This window comes from Mesoplodon densirostris, chromosome 6 (genome assembly GCF_025265405.1).
Source record: "Mesoplodon densirostris isolate mMesDen1 chromosome 6, mMesDen1 primary haplotype, whole genome shotgun sequence".
Classification (NCBI taxonomy): Eukaryota; Metazoa; Chordata; class Mammalia; order Artiodactyla; family Ziphiidae; genus Mesoplodon; species Mesoplodon densirostris.
Window position 1 is genome coordinate 44417104 of NC_082666.1, and position 17658 is coordinate 44434761.

The 17658-nt window shown below is 39.6% G+C and overlaps 1 protein-coding gene across 3 annotated transcripts in view; it reads left to right on the plus strand.

The window, feature by feature from the left end:
* The first annotated feature begins 3859 nt into the window (after positions 1-3859).
* The window catches only part of GKAP1 (G kinase anchoring protein 1), a 90794-nt gene continuing 76995 nt past the window's right edge, over positions 3860-17658 (plus strand). For 2 of the 3 annotated variants that reach the window (XM_060101754.1, XM_060101752.1), the window contains exons 1-4: positions 3860-4056; positions 4504-4637; positions 12646-12898; positions 15192-15335. In XM_060101754.1, the coding sequence (XP_059957737.1) occupies positions 12689-12898; positions 15192-15335 (354 nt within the window). In that variant the 5' untranslated portion in view covers positions 3860-4056; positions 4504-4637; positions 12646-12688. Of the gene's footprint in view, positions 4057-4503; positions 4638-5766; positions 5899-12645; positions 12899-15191; positions 15336-17658 lie in introns of all 3 variants that reach the window. The other variant, XM_060101753.1, reaches the window with a different exon arrangement.

Sequence of the window (17658 nt, forward strand, 5' to 3'; positions counted from 1 at the left end):
CACCTTAATTCAGAGCATTCAGCCCCTCATTCTTTGAAGATTTTAGGACCAGGCTCATTATTACTCTATTGAAGGCTACTCACTACTCCAACACTACTGTCACGTCTGCAGATAATTCTTTGCAAGATATAGATATAGATATAGACATAGATATCTTTCAAATCCTTACTGCCTCTCAGTTCCTTGACCATCTCTCTTGGAACGATCTTTGCCCTCTGCTATCTCAGCTACCCACTCTTCTGGTCATTCCCTACACCTTGACATTACTGACATTACTTCTAATTTTAATTTCAAGCCTACTACTCTCCAACCCATCTCTTCTCTTTTCAGGTCATTCTCTATGGTACCTAAACTCCAACAATTCTTCAACCTGATCAGAAACACCATTCCATTCACCCTCCCATCTTTTCACAGTTCCCCACCCCTCTCAAAGCCTTATTTCCTACCACATCTGAAATTATAATGCCTCCTTTGCATCTACCCTCAACTACCCTTTGCCGATTTCTCCCCATCCTACTTGCCCAGCCAAATCTCAGTCCTGGGTAATCCAAAACTGCCTACTCAGTGCTTGCGCATCACATGAGCAACTAAATCTGTCTGGAGAAAAATGCACAACCATACTGACTGGTCTCTATAAATTCATGCCCACTGACTCACGTGGGCCCTTATTAGTGCCTGGAAACCTTACCATGTTTCCCTCATCAATTCCCTCTCCCACACTGACAGACTAGTATTTCATCTCTCTTCTTCTCTCCCTCCCCCGCTAACTCCCCCCTCATTACTTTCAGTTAATAACTACATGAGCCACAGTAGGCTAAACTGTTATAACAAACAAAAATGTTATGGCTCCCACTCAATAGAAATTTATACCTTGCTCACAAAATAATCCAGCGTGGGTGTTCCAGGTCAATGGGCAGCTCTCCTTCATCCCTGCACGTTCTTTCTTGTGGTTCTGCCAACCCCAGGGACTTGTAGTCATCTGCATAATCCAGCTGGCAGGAAGGAAAAACGCATGAAGGAGGCACACTAGCCTGGCAGTGGCCGACATCATCTCTGCTCCCATTCCAGTAGCAATAACTTCACATTTGACCATACCCAACTGAAAGAAAGGCTGAGAAAAATAGTCTCTGTGGTCAGGAAGAAAGAGAGAATACATTGTGATGGACAATTAGCAGTCTCCCAAAATGATCTTGTTTCTTATTTCACTGAGAAAATAGAAGCAACTAGAAAAGAACTTCTACTTTGTCCTACTATCAAATCCACAAGCCTACTTTGATATGTCCCATATATGTGGGGACTGGAGGGATTATATTTCTAGGCTGTCCCCAATCACAAAGGGGCAGTTTCCAAGCTTTCAGTTAGAACAACATGGTCATAATGACCACACCACCTAATCACAAAGTTCAAAAGTTCCTTGTGGGCCTCCCTGGTGGCGCAAGTGGTTGAGAGTCTGCCTGCCGATGCTAGGGGATACGGGTTCGTGCCCCGGTCTGGGAGGATCCCATATGCCGCGGAGCGGCTGGGCCCGTGAGCCATGGCCGCTGAGCCTGCGCGTCCGGAGCCTGCGCGTCCGGAGCCTGTGCTCCGCAACGGGGGAGGCCACAACAGTGAGAGGCCCGCATACCGCAAAAAAAAAAAAAAAAAAAAAAAAGTTCCTTGCACTTTTCGACCTCTGTGGTTTTGGATATTGTGATCAACCCTCCTTCCTGCCCCTGTCTTTGTGAAACTCCAATGTATCTTGCTTTGGTGATTCTGTGTTTCTCTGGTTCTCCTCCCACTTCCTCCTCTCTTTCTTTGCTGGCTTCTCTATCTAGATTAGATCCCTTCTTTATTTGTTGGCTTTTCTCATCTAGGCCTGAGCTTCTTAAACTTTAACATGATACAAATCACTTGGGGTTCTTGTTAAACTGAAGACCTGATTCAGCAGGTCTGGGGTGGGGAGGGCTGAGATTCCACCTTCCCAACAAACCCCCTGGTGATGAGCCAATGCGGGGCTAATGCGGCTGGGCCATTGACCATGCTTTGAGTAGCAAGGTTCTAAAGATGTTCTCCAAGATTCTGCCCTTTGTTTTCTTCTTTTCTCTCACAGTGATATCACTGCTAGGCTGATAACTTCCCAATCTATTTTCTAGTTCAACCCTCTTACTCTTACTTCAAAACCTTTACATCTAACTTCTCAGTGTCCACCTCTATCTGGCTGTCTCAACAATCTTTCAAACCCTTAAAATGTACAAGTCTAAATTGATTTCTCAAGAAGCAGTTCCTATTCCTATCTCTAATTTTCTTTTTTCTATCTTCTATAATTATCTCCAAACTCAAAACCTCCATTACCTTTTATTCTTCTCTTCCTCCTTCATGTATGTTCTCAAGCAATTCCCTCTTACTGGAAAACCAAGTAATCAAATGCCAAATTCAGTAGATTCTGCTTCCACATCATCTTTTAGCCAAGCTCTTTTAAATTCCTCCTGCCTTACCTTTAGTTCAGATTTATCATTACCTTTTACCTGGCCTATCGCAAGTCTATCTGACCATTTTCCCACCTCTGATTTCTGTATCCATTCACAGAGAGATCAAAGAAAAGCAAGGTTTTTAAACCCCCAAACTTTTAAACCACAAAAACTAAGTAATGATTTGAATACAAATTCTTCCACTTGGCATCCCAGGCCCTATTCTCCTGTGTCTGCCACTTCTCAACATGCCCTAGAGCCTTACCATTTGCTTTTCCTGAACACAATTTCCATTGATTCACCTTCATATATGTTCTCATGCTGTCTCTTCTTGCTGTAAAACCATACCCTATCTCCTTCAAGGTCAATCCCAAATGCCTTCTCCTCCTTACTGTCTTTCTTTCCTGATTCCCCAGACAGGTCTGAGCAGTTCCCTGATATTCTGCAGTACTCTGTATTTTTCACATGGCATCTGTCATGGTTTGTTTTTTAACTGTTTTTTCCTTGTTTTATTTCTTAGTTTGAAGGCAAGGATAACAGCTTTAACTCCCCTCTGTAACCCTGCAGCGTCTTACCTATGGGGGCGTCTACTATTAGTTGAAACAAAGTGATTTAGGAAGATAATGTGACGCAACGGTAAGCAGCACAGAATTTGAAGTCAGGACAGCTGTGTTCCGGCTGTGCCGTTTATGAGATGTGAGGCTTTGGGTAAGTCACTTAACTTGGCTTGTAAAATAAGACTCCTACTACCCGGTGGAGCACCAAGGGAGGTAACGTAAAAGTGCTGTAACTCTACAGACAACTGAGCAATGTTCATTATTTTCCTTACAGAGAACTGATGCAGTCTTTCTATTCATATCTTGTTTGCAGGACCAACCCTACTTCACTAACTGGAGGTCGAGCCCGGAGGGGCTGGGAATTCGGGCCCCCACGTTCCACTGGCCCTTTTCCACTGCAGGGCTCTCTAACTGCTCTCCGCGATGCAGGTGAAGCCGCCGAACTGCGGGGGAATAGCCTGGAGTCCTATTCCCTCGGGAGGCCTCCGTCCTTCCACCTACTCCGGGTAAGTCCTTCTCTTCCCGGTAACCCCGAAGACCGCGGCGCCGCCGCCTACGTGAGACGTTTGGACCCTGCCCGGCCCCCGTAGCTCCCCTTCTCCAGCAGGTGGGTCTGGTCCTTTCCCCCAACTCCGGGCGCTCAAGTCACCCGCGAACCCCTACCCACGCGACAGCGCCGCAACCAACCTAGAAAATAAACAAACCCCCGCGCGCGGCGGCTGCCTCTCCAGGCCCCTCCCCCGCTCCGCCCCGCGGCTCTCACGCCGCCCCCTCCGCCGGGACTTCCCTCCCGCCCTCAGCTCGCGGCCGCGTTTTCCCCGCCCCTCACCGCAGCCCGCAGCCGCGCTCCCCGCCGCGGTCCGCCCGGCCCGGCGCCCCGGGGCCCGTTAGTGCTCCGCGCCCGCTCGCGGGGCCGCCTGCGACCCTCACCCGGCGCTAGCCCGCCCCTGCCCCCCGACACTTGACCCAGTGCGGCCGCCCCAGGAGCCGCGGAGCGGCGGCGGCGGGGGGAGGAGGGAGAGGAGGGCCGTGCCGGCGGCCGGGGAGGCCCGGTGAGTACACGGAGGGCGGGCCGCCTCGCGGGGGACCGCTCCGGGGCCCCTGAGGCGGTCGTGGAGGCTCGGCCGCGCCGCTCCGTGCGCCCCGGTCTCGGCAGTTGGGGACTCGGCCTGAGGCGATGGGCCCCGCTGTCCGGAGCCGCTGGGCAGAGTGCGCGGGAGGGCCGCTCCTTGGGAAGGGCCGCGGCCCCGTCGCTCGGCGCTGGTCTCGGGGGCGGCGGAGAGAGACCCGCGCCGACCTCAGGCCCAGGCGCCCGAGCGGTGCCTGCGGCTCCCGAGACCCCGCGGGGGCCGGGCCCGGGGTCGACCGCGGTCGCTGGGCCGTCGAGTGACAGGTGCCGCCGCCCCCTCCCCTCCGCGGGCATCGCGCTCCCGCCCGGGGAGCCAGGCGCTCGGAAATTTCTGGAGCTTCGACCTGACTCGCTGTTTTCTCCCTTTCAGGTTTTGAAGCCGCTTCTCTGCCCGAGTTAGGTCTCGCCCAGCTCTGTTTCCTTCTCTATGTACTTTGCGCGAATAAGTTTTGGAGCATCGGTTAACAGACTGTGGGTGAAATTTGGCTTTCATTCGTGAATGAGGTATAGTGAATTACTTTTTGAGTAACGTGCTCCTCCTCCTCTCCGCTAACTATTGAAGAGTAAAAGGGAGAAGGATTTTGAATTTTGTTTGTTTTTTGTAGTTATTGTTTGGAACAAGAAGTCTTCCAGAATTTTTGTCATCTCTAGCACTTTGGGTGCTTGGTAGATATTGAACAATGATAAAAAATGACTTATTAAATTGTTTTTTCTCTCCGCCTTGTTTTAGATTTTTCATTCTTACCTTAGCTAGATTCTACAATTGAGTAGGTGCTATGGCTTTCATTAGAAGCACTAATGAAAGATCGTCTTTCCTCTACTGAAAAGCCAGTGAAATTTTCTCTGCACTGTTCAGTACTATTTCTTTACATAGTAAACGTGCTTGTGATTGTAACCTGAATCATCAGTTTAATAAATTTGACTTGCAGCCATAAGAATATTGAACTTTGTGGCAATTAAAAAGTTTTTAAATCTTTAATCTGTGGAAACGTAGATTTTTTTTCTCAACAGGTTCATAACACTTAAGTTCTCATCAGTCAAATCCTAATTAATGGAAGGTATTGTCATAAATGGTTACAACAAACTTATCTATAAGATAATCAGTCAGGTGGCTTCACTCTTTAAGAGTGAAGAACTCAGAAGTTGACCAAGAGATCACTGGGGCAAATGAAAATACATGTGCTTTATTCATGGGCGAATCCCTTAGGTCCTCAACCGGTACCTGCTTGTACTTTTTGCCTAGGTTTTTCAACCCACAGAAATTAGGTGATGCAGATTGGAGAGGGGAGGCAGTATTTAACTATGAAGAAAAAAAATGGAATTTAGGGCATACCCATTAAGTTTATATGGTTTGTTTGCATTGTTTGTTGCGAGCAAAGTTTTGGTAGGCTCTTGGCACTTACTGGTTGTGAACCTTACTTTATAAGAAGCCAAATTGAAAGATATTGTGTAGTTGTGTTATTTGAGGAACAGAACGTGAAATAATATGATAAAAAAATTTCACCAGGTATTAAGTCACTCATACTCAATGCCATTTCATTTTATGGTTTTTTGTTTTTTTTTAATCTAAGCTACATTTCAGTGAGACCACACTAGTTGGTATCTACATGGTATTCACTTCTTTTTTCATCAGGCTTACTGGTCGATAGTGTTAATGGAAGACGACTATCATTCCATTTTATAAAAGGGATATATTTGGTCTTGATTGAGGAACTTATACATATACCATTTTTGAAGTGCCCTAATTGAGGTTCCCTGGACTGAGGTATGGCTACTCCTACCATCTTTCTTGACCTTAGAGAGATCATAGTCTAAAGGGATTACATCATAGTGGCACTGGTCCTCAGAACCTTAGTAGAGGAGCCCAAGAGGATCAGCTGTTTATAAATCCTTCTGCTTGCAGTTTAGGCTATTCATTTTAAAAAGTAGTTTACTTAAGCTCCTCATGTATCCTAGTTCTTTTTAATCAATACTTTGAAACCAGTTGTGTTTCCTAAACGAATATGTTTCCTAAACAAAATTAGTTGTGTTGATAATCAGTTAGTAGAATGGCCCTTACAATGAAGCAACTTTGAACTGCTAATAATCACTGTTAACTCACATTTGCATTCTGGGAATTGGGGATTATCTCTAGCGCAATTTGCATTTTCTTTTGCTCCATTCTGTTTTAGAGCATGTCTTTGAATGCATAGATAGCTGTGTACTTGGGGAATGTAAATATTTTTTAAAAAACCAAATTCAATAAATGTATCTTCTGTGTGCCAGGTCCTGTGGTTTTGTTAGGGGTGGAAAGAAGAAGCTCTTGCCTTTCAGGATGTTGAAATCAGGATTATAAGGGGCTAGGCACAACAGAAAACAGATAATTTTAATTAAATCTATTCAGTAATAAAAGTAAATATAAACTACAGAAATATTACGAAGGAGGGAATGATTAAACAGGCAGGTCAGAGAAAGCGTTATAGAGATCCTAGCATTTGAGCAGGATTTTAAGGAACAAATACAAGTTGTAAGTGGAAGAGATGGAGGGCATTTTAGGCAAAAGGCACAGCAAAAAGATTTGAACAAGTAAAACTAAATGTGTGGTCAGGAAATTTTAAGTAGTTTGTTTTGCTGGAGTACAAAATCTGAGGAAGGACAGTTGCTATAGAAAGCCCTAACATATGCTCTAATATTTAATAAGTAATTGGCTTTTCTAGTATTGAGTATATATAAAGTGGAGACTTCACTATAATTTGATTTTGCTGCGATTTTAAGTATAGAGGAATTAATAGTTTTTACTGATGGATTCATTAAGAAATTATAGAATGTTGCACTTATATGTGATGAGCTGCCTGCATATTTATATTTGTAAACTTGTTCCTTGTGCATTTGACCTGAAACATTTGTTTTCAAATTATCTTTCAAATTTTCTTTTGTCTTCCTTCAACTACTTAAATTAGCCTTTAAATTATTTTTTAAAAGGAGACTCAGGATTTCCCTGGTGGTCCAGTGGTTAAGACTCTGCAGGTTTGATCCCTGGTCGGGGAACTAAGATCCCATATGCTGCGGGGCGTGGCCAAAAAAAAAAATAAATAAATAAAATAAAAGGAGACTCAAAGGGAAGAGGGAGAAACATAGGAAATAATCATTAAATTTCTGGACTAAAAACCTAATTTGTGTAGTATTTTAGTAATTTGTAACTATTTAACATAGAGCACTAGCCACTGCATTCATAGACTGACCAATGTAGGTAGCTTGGATGTCCACTGTATTTTTGTTTTGTGTACCTTAATTATGTCCTTGTTATTTAAGTGTATGTTTATAAATGAGCATTTATATATACTCAAGTATCTGGATTTTAAAGACCATGTGATGGAGAAAGAAAGGGAAAATAACAGGGGGAGGGAGAAGAACTCTGAATCTATTTATCCAAGTATCTCTTAGATATGACCATAGGTGGAGATGCAGAAGTTTAGGACACAGGACCTCTAACCCTAGCCTCACAAGAATACTAACCCTAGCCTTTCCCTGAAATAGCATCTTCACAAGTCTAATGTTTTTTGTGGTCTGCTTATTTATCTCTTTTTCTCTTCAAGATTTTAAAGCAGTTTCAAATGAATTCCTGGATTGTATAACATGATTATCTTTTTGCAAATTCTGAAAAATTTGTTAATGAAGGCAATGTTCTCTTAAAAACATGCACCATAATCAGTCTTTGACAATTGCTTTGTGTCATTTATCTTCTCAATCACTAACATAAAAGGACCTGAGGCATGTCATTGTTACTTCTGACCTGTAGTTGCCCTTTTTAAGTTTTAACACAGGGCAGAAAAATCAATATTGCATTGATTACATTATGTTTTTCTTTTTTGAATTTGGGTATAGATGACCATTTTTCCTTTTCACGATGAGAGTTTTTTCTTATAGAAGGAATATGGTCGTTACAGAATATTTGGGGAAATAGTGAAAACTATAGAAAGGAAAAGGAGTAGTCCCATGCATTTCCTTCTTTTGGTATGTAAATAAATAATACACATATTTACAAATTGGGGATTATTTTTATATTTTTATTCCCTTCTTTCATTTAAAATTTACATTTCCCCCCTCTTCCACCTCTGAAATACTGGTTAGTGTATGGTATATAGATTTTTGACATAGTATACAGATTTCTCTCATGGCTAATGAGGTAGTTGTGTTGGATGTTTATCACTTTTTTTTTTTTAAGTACAGCATGAGTACAGATGATGAGCCCTTCCAGTTGTCCCATCTCCTTACTCCCTCAGCTGCTGAGTAGAGCTATTTTTGGCCTTTAATATTTACTATTATGTAGAGTATAGTGCAGGTGGCTACCAGTCTCCTATTCTCCTACCTGTACCCCCTACAGAACAAGGGATCATTGGAGGTGAGCATTTCCCCTTTCCATTTACCCTTTCATTAGTTAGAGAAAGTATTTTAACACATGGGTTGCTAAGATGTAACATAGGTAGCTGCCTCAGAAAAATAATTATTTTGAGTGTTTATCACTGATTCTTTTCTCAGTTAACAGTATTTGTTCTAATGCTTTCTTTTCACTTTGTCATTCTTTTATTCTTTTCATTCATTCAGGAAACATTTATTACTTGTTGTGTGTGTCCACTGTATAAGACATAGTCTCTACTATGATCCTTGGGTTTCAGGTAGATTGGTGTTTTCCTTATGCATTATGTTAGGTATAATCTTTAGGTCTCTGACTCTTCAGTGGCCGACTGCTCAACCACAAATTCTCAATGCCTAAAAACTTTTTTCTTTTCATTTCAAAGAAAAAAAAATTCTGTGAGCTTTGGAGACATATTTAGAACACCTGTGAACATTTCACTCATGCAGAACAATCCAAATATGAAATTCACAGTTTTGTTATCAGTCCTGAAATGGAGAGGAAATATATTTGTGTAAGCTATCGGTGATGATAAGGTTAGATTATATTGCAATAACAACCTGAAAACCTCAGCAGCTTAAAGCAGCAAAGTTGCTTTCTTGCTCAAGCTACATGTCCATTACAGGTTAGTAAGAAGATTTTGTTCATTGTAGTTTTAGACTCCATCAGACTTGACTGTAGGAGGCTTCATCTCAGCATACACTTCCACAATAACAGAAGCAGAGAAAAGAGAACACGGTGAACCATGTTCTGGCTTTTAAAGCTTTTTAAAGCTTATATTTCACTGGTAGTTACATGGCCAGCCTGCATTCAACATGAGAGTGATACGCAATTCTCTTTCAGGGAGGGGCAGTGAATATTTGTGAACAGCTATCATATGCAATTTATAGTTGCGACAGTTAAAATTAAATACAGTAGTTGTAGAACAACTGTGTAGGATTAGTGTACCGAAAGTGGTCAAAGCTACTAAAACTTACAGGATTTTAACATGGCATGTTGAAGTTGAAGCAGAATTAATGTTTTCCATAGTATTTTTGAGTCTGGAATTTCCTTTTCATTTTGTAATATTTTCTTCCTTATAGTAACTTACAAAGCCTTAATTCTCATGTCTGTGGGAAAGATTTAAGCCTAAAAATACGTCATAATTTTAATGGTGTGATGTCATCTCTGTATGTTGTGGTATTTTATCTTAATCCATATGCTTCTGAACATAGGAGCAATAGGTATTAACGTGGTATTGTAATAAAAATACTTTTATTTCATAACTGTTAGATGACATCTTCAAATCTCAGTTCTTCTTTTGATTTTTTTTCATTGTTTAACAAAAAATTGAAAGATTTCCAAATAACTTTCTAGATTCTTAGGTTAAGATGGAAGATTGAACGTATGCTTCTCATTTTTGTTCCCTCCTGAAAACATGCAAACTGTAGTGTGTGGTTAGCTTTCAAAATGGACCTCAGTGATCCTCACCTCTTAGTATTCGCACTTTTACACAGTCCCTTCCCACAATGAATAGGGTGGACCTGTGTAAACAGTAGGATATTGTGGAAATAACAGTAGCTAGTTCAGATATGAGCACTGTGACTCGAGACAGACATGATAAAACTATAAAGAAAAACAAAGGAATAAGTAACAAATCAGGATAATAATTATCTCTGGACAGAGTGGGAGTTGGGGGGTTGCTACTGGGGAGAGGCATGGGGTGGGTTAACATTTTGTTAATCTTAGTGCTAGGTACTTGGAGTGTTCCTTTTTTTAAAAATATTTAATAGTTTGTTCAGTTATGTACTCAATACATTTCAAAATAAAAATAAACAAGTTTCTCAGTTTCACAATTTATTAAGAGAATCTGTTTCTTTTGAATTGAGAGAGTACTTAGTCTTCTAGTAGTTACAAGGCTTCTTACTTAGAAATTGCAGAGTAAGGTTCAGCAAATCTAGTTTCAGGTCCTGACTTTGCCAGTAACTTGCAGAATGACCTAACCAGTCTAAGTACCAGTTGCCTCATCTGTAAAAAAGGATTTGGGTTAGATAGTACTAGAGTACCTTTTTTGTAAAAAAAGTTTTTAATTGGTGTATAGTTGATGTACAATGTTGTGTTGTGTCTGGTGTACAGCAAAGTGATTCAGTTTTATATATATATATATATTTTACTAGAGGACCTTTGCTATCCTGCCTTAAGTTTAAAAGGCTCTTAAAAAGCTGAAAGGTACCAACAAGGGATTAATTTCCAAAATATACAAACAGCTCATATAGCTTAACATAAAAAAAACCCAATCAAAAAATAAGCAGAAGACCTCGGGCTTCCCTGGTGGCGCAGTGGTTGAGAGTCTGCCTGCCGATGCAGGGGACACGGGTTCGTGCCCCGGTCCGGGAAGATCCCACATGCCACGGAGTGGCTGGGCCCGTGAGCCATGGCCGCTGAGCCTGCGCATGCCACAACAGTGAGAGGCCCGCGTACCGCAAAAAAAAAAAAATAGGCAGAAGACCTAAATAGACATTTCTTCAAAGAAGACATACAGATGGCCAACAGGCGCATGAAAGATGCTCAATATTGCTAACTATTAGTGAAATGCAAATCTAAACTACAGTGAGGTATCACCTCACACCAGTCAGAATGGCCATCATTAAAAAGTACAAATGATAAATGCTGGGGAGGCTGTGGAGAAAAGGGAACCCTCCTGCACTGTTGGTGGGAATGTAAATTGGGGTAGCCGCTATGGAGAACAGTATGGAGCCTCCTGAAAAAACTAAAAATAGAGTTGCCATATGATTTAGCAATCCCACTCCTAGGCATATATCCGGAGAAAACTCTAATTCAAAAAGATACATGCAACCCAATGTTCATATCAGCACTATTTACAATAGCCAAAACATGGAAGCAACCTAAATGTCTATCGACAGATGAATGGTTAAAGAAGATGTATATACATACAATGGAATATTACTCAGCCATAAAAAGAATGAAATAATGCCATTTGCAACAACACGGATGGACCTACATATGATCATATTAAGTGAAGTAAATCAGAGAAACTCAAATATCATATGATATCACTTACATGTGGAATCTAAAATAATGATACAAATAAACATTTACAAAACAGAAATAGATTCACAGACATAGAAAACAAAGTTACACTTACCAAGGGGGGGTAGTGGGGGGAGATAAATTAGGAGTTTGGGATTAACATATACACACTACTATATATAAAATAGGTAAACAACAAGCACCTGCTGTATAGCAGAGGGAACTATAATCACTGTCTTGTAATAACCTATGATGGAAAAGAATCTGAAAAAGAATATATATGTATATATATAAATAACTGAATCACTTTGCTGTACACTTGAAACTAACACAACATTGTAAATTAACTATACTCCAATAAAAGAAAAAAAAGCTAAGAGAGGTAGGGGACACTGAGACTAGTGAACTAAAAGATAATTGTGGAAGGTGATTTTGAAAAGTTTCCTTTGGTTGAGAGAATTTAAGTTCTCTATTTTGCTGTCACTTCTCTAGAATCAAACTTAAGGCAGAATTTGTACACGGTAAGAATGTTCTTTGTTTCCTACTCCTTTTCTCCTGTCTTGGAAGTTGGGGATAAGCATGTAGTTGGACCAGTGGTCTCTGTGTGCGGTGAAAAATGTTATTCTTACTCTTCCATTGTAAACCATATTGATTTAGGATGTTCTCCATAAATACGTATATATTAATCAGATTGAGGATGTTCTTCATAAATATGTATATATTAGGATATTCTCCATAAATATATAAATATACAGCAGTGTATTTAAAAGAAGGAGGAAAATCATTAATTTTTGGAAACTGTATATGGAAAATCAATACATTGTATTGGTGGTATTCTTGTAATAATTGTGAAATCTCAGTATATCATTTTTCTTTTTTATATTATACAATCTTATGTTGTTTACTTAAGTTTAAAAAGTATGTTACTGCCAATAGAACTGTGTGTATGAATCCAACTGTTACTAAATTCAGTGTCAGGAGAAGTGTATGCGTGTGTGTGTATATATATATATATATATATATTTGTTCTAAAATCTGAAGCAAATTTTACTGTGTTTATTCATCTTCCTCCTTTCTCCCTTCCCACAGGAATTATTCTTGACAGAAGTATTTTAAAAGAAAAATCCTTACAATGGCCTCAGCGGTACTTAGTTCTGTTCCCACTACTGCTTCTCGTTTTGCCTTGTTGCAAGTGGATAGTGGCAGTGGCTCTGATTCTGAGCCTGGAAAAGGCAAAGGTCGGAATACTGGAAAGTCTCAAACAAATAAATCAACTACAAATGAGAAAAAAAGAGAGAAAAGAAGAAAAAAGAAGGAACAGCAACAGAGTGAAGCAAATGAGGTAGCAATTATAATTATTCATGTCTGCTTTCCCAGTAGGTTGTATGCGTCATGAGGGCAGATACTATCTTGTTGACCTATGTATCCACAGTTCCTGGTCCATAGGTACTTGGTAAATATAGCTTGAATGAATGGATATAAATTTGTGTGTATTTGAAGTCAGATGTAATGAACATATTTTAAATTGCCTTTTTTTTTTTTTTTTGTCTATGGAAGCTTATGTGCTCATTCCAAAAAGTTTCTGAAAAACAAGAAAGTCTGAAAAGGAAACAAAGGTCATTTGTAAATATAACTAGAGATATAAATTAATATTTTTGTATGTGTTTTCTGTATACATATATGTTTACTTGAATATTTAGATACATTCATATATACATTCATATTTTACTTAAATGAAAATGAGACTATATAATAGACTTTCATAATTGGCTTTTTTAAAATTAGCATGAGCAGTTTTCCTTATGAGTAAATAAAGATCTACATTATTTTATCCACATTATTTAAAATTATGTGGCTTTGTCATAGTTTACTTAATCAGATTGTTGTGATAAACATTTAGGTTGTTTCCCCTTTTCTTCTTTTTTTTTTTTTACTGTTACAGGCAATAATCCTATGACTACACAATAAGCCTATGACTAGCCTTGAACATACATTTTTATGCATTTGATGGTCATCTGTTTCTTAAGGGTAGTAAACAGGCCCTTCTCCCCTAGACATGCCTAGCCTGAGTTACATGACCAACATTTAATGCGCCCATTTATTTTTAAAAGAAACGTTGAAAAACACCTCTAGCCTTTGTCTGTTTGTCTTTTAACAGAAGAAGCAGTCAGGTATTAAGGACTTTTCTCAATATCACTTAATGAGAGAAGTAGTAAAAGTGTTTTTCCCCCCCTATATTCATTTTATAATATCCCAAGACTTAGAAAAAGCCTTTTCAATTTGTTTACTTCCATCACCATTGCTTTCTAAGTATCTCTTTAAAATGCTGCCACATAGAGTCACTTTAAAAGACATTTTTCTCACCATACAACCTTTCAGAAGTCCAGTCTTACAGAAGTTTTGATTGCCCACCATTTTCTTTTTGGTAATAGATGTGGGGAACAGAAAATAAGGTAATAGTGGGGTTTACATTACATTACTGAGAATGAGCCTGAGGATCCTCCCTTCCCACTTCCACAGCTATAGTTCTGTCAGTCTACTTTCTGTAATAAATCACTAGTGTACCTGCCATGGCTTTGTCTCTAGCAGCATCCCCTCTACTCTGTCTTTTCCACAGCAGAAAACAGCTGCTTAAAGCGATGTTTGTATCTCATCACTCTTGCAGAACAGTCTATTGATTATCAGTTAAACTGTTGATCCTTGATATAAAGCCTCTTCATTGGTTTCCTAGGGCTGCTGTAACAAAGTACCACAAACCAGGTGGCTTAAAACAACAGAAATTTATTCTCTTAACAGTTTTAGAGGCTGGAAGTTCTACCCATGGTGTCAGCAGAGCCAGGCGCTCTCTGAGACTGAGTAGACTCCCTCCTTGCCTCATCCTAGTTTCTTAGGGTAGCTGTCAGTCCTTGACATTCCTTGGCTAGTGGCTGCATCTTCCCAGTCTGCCTCTTCTGTTACATGGTGTTCTCTTTGTCTATACCCTTCATTGGATTAGGGGTCACCCTAGTTCAATATAACCTTAATCTTAACTTGATTATATTTGCAAAGATCCTATTTCCAAATAAGGTCACATTCACAGACAGCAAGGGTTAGGCCTACAACATATTTTTTGAGAGAATACAGTTTAATCCATAGTAGCCTCTCAGTATTTTTCTCCCTGTTTCAACCTCTGTGACTAAGATTTTTCTTATTGTTGGAAGTGGCTTGGCCAGTACAGTTTTAGTTCATTATGTTACTTTGTGGACTAGGCTTTAATCTTTAATCTTAATCTTTAATCTTTAAACTTTAATCTTATTGAACCCTGTTGTTTTGCATTTTAAAAGCATACTTGTTATCCTGTTCTCTACTCCTATAAACTTCCCTTTAGTAAAGCAGACTCATTAAAATGGTGGTATAGTAGAGTATAATCCATTCTCACTTATTAATCTTTTCATCTGGAAATCCACCAAAATTATCTCAAATGCTGGTGAAATTAGCATTCTACAAAGACTACAAAAAATTCAAATAGTGACTTTGTGAGTTAGCATAATGAGTATTTAGAAGTATAGAAATATTGATTTCTTAACTTTCAGAAAAATCATTTGTATCCCAGGATTGGTAAACTGAATTTAATTTTTTGTTTGTTTGTTTCACAGCTCAGGAATCTTGCTTTTAAGAAAATTCCCCAGAAATCCTCCCATGCCATTTGTAATGCTCAGCATGAGCTATCATTACCAAACCCGGTACAGAAGGATTCACGGGAAGAAAATTGGCAAGAGTGGAGACAAAGAGATGAGCAGGTATGGCTAAGTAAATCAGATTGTTTTGCTTTGGCTTTCAGTGAATTTTTGCATTTTTAAGATAGCAGTGCATTTGACCATGACACCACTGTTCTGAGGAGCATTTTATATTGGATTAACTCACATGTGTTTGCTACTTTTTATAAGAGGTTCTGTTTTTATCTACTAGGAAAGCAGATTGACACATTTATTATATTTGTTAGTTTTGGCAATTTCAAGCAGTTATTTTCTGAGTTTTAAATTCATCTGCCCTAGGGAGGGAGGGTGGAAAAAAAAATTCATCTGCCTTTTTACAAATGAGGGAGAGATAGGGAAGGGAGAAAAACAGGATTAAATTATTTCAAGTAAAAAAATCACATTTGTAAGACCAGAGGTCTCATTAAAAATAAGAGAAATCATTAGAGAAGTGCAAATCAAAACTACAATGAGGTATCACCTCACACCAGCCAGAATGATCATCATCAAAAAATCTACAAACAACAAATGCTGGAGAGGGTGTGGAGAAAAGGGAACCCTCTTGCACTGTTGGTGGGAATGTAAATTGATACAGCCACTATGGAGAACAGTATGGAGGTTCCTTAAAAACTAAAAATAGAACTACCATAGGACCCAGCAATCCCACTACTGGGCATATACCCTGAGAAAACCATAATTCAAAAGGAGTCATGTACCACAATGTTCATTGCAGCTCTATTTACAATAGCCAGGACATGGAAGCAACCTAAGTGTCCATCAACCGATAAATGGACAAAGAAGATGTGGCACATATATACAATGGAATATTACTCAGCCATAAAAAACAAGTTATTTGTAGTGAGGTGAATGAACCTAGAGACTCACACAGAGTGAAGTAAGTCAGAAAGAGAAAAACAAATACCGTATGCTCACACATATATATGGAATCTAAAAAAAAAAAAAGGGTTCTGAAGAACCTAGGGGCAGGACAGGAATAAAGACACAGATGTAGAGAATGGACTTGAGGACATGGGGAGGGAGAAGGGTAAGCTGGGATGAAGTGAGAGAGTGGCATGGACATATATACACTACCAAATGTAAAATAGATAGCTAGTGGGAAGCAGTGCATAGCACAGAGAGATCAGCTCGGTGCTTTGTGACGACCTAGAGGTGTGGGATAGGAAGGATGGGAGGGAGACGCAAGAGGGAGGAGATATGGGGATATATGTATATGTATAGCTGATTCACTTTGTTATAAAGCAGAAGCTAACACACCATTGTAAAGCAATTATACTCCAATAAAAATGTTAAAAAAATACTCAGTGACAGTTTTACTTAAAGAAAGAAAGACTTTGAGGGGAAACTTTTCCTTTTCAACCTTGTTGTAAAATAGTTTATGACATTTGTTTGTTTTTTTTAACCTATTTATACAATGTTTTGTTCTTTTATGCCTCTATTAAATAAATGTCAATAATAACCAAATCAAAGAGATAATTTAATAAAACCAGTTTCTTTTTGTGTGTTTGGTATCCAGGAAAATAACACACTAAGCCTGGAGTGTACTCTAGGAGGTGCTGTATGTATGGGAAATGAATAGTTATTTTCTTATCTGTTAAACTGCCATTTGATCTATTGGGAATAGGTATTGTCTTAGCAGATGTTTGGCTTAATGGAGTGGCTATACCTATCATACTTGGGTTACCAGTTTTAAAAGAATTAGACTAGGGACTTCCCTGGTGGTGCAGTGGTTAAGACTGCCTGCCAATGCAGGGGACACGGGTTCGATCCCTGGTCCAGGAAGATCCCACATGCCGTGGAGCAACTAAGCCCGTGTGCCACAACTACTGAGCCTGTGCTCTAGAGCCCACGAGCCACAACTACTGAGGCTGCGTGCCACAACTACTGAAGCCCACGCACCTAGAGCCTGTGCTCCACAAGAGGAGCCACCGCAATGAGAAGCCCGCTCACTGCAGTGAAGAGTAGCCCCTGCTCGCCACAACTAGAGAAAGTCTGTGTGCAGCAACAGAGACCCAACGCAGCCAATAAATAAATAAGTAAATAAATGTTCCTGTAAAAAAAACAAAAAAAGAATTAGACTATACTAAACTATGCTCTTAACATAAACTATGTTAATTATAACATTTTCTATAGAATTTTGTAGTGCCTCAGGCTCATCTTTACGAGCATCAGTTATTACACTAGGGCTGTGCAAAAATGATATTTCCGAGCATTGGTGAACTGGATAAATCATCTTGTATTATTCTAGAGGGGTTATTTGATTCTTTTTTCCTTCTACAGCATTCATTATGACAAATTTTTTCTGGTTTACAAGTATTATTAACATAATGATCTACTTGTTTAGACAGTA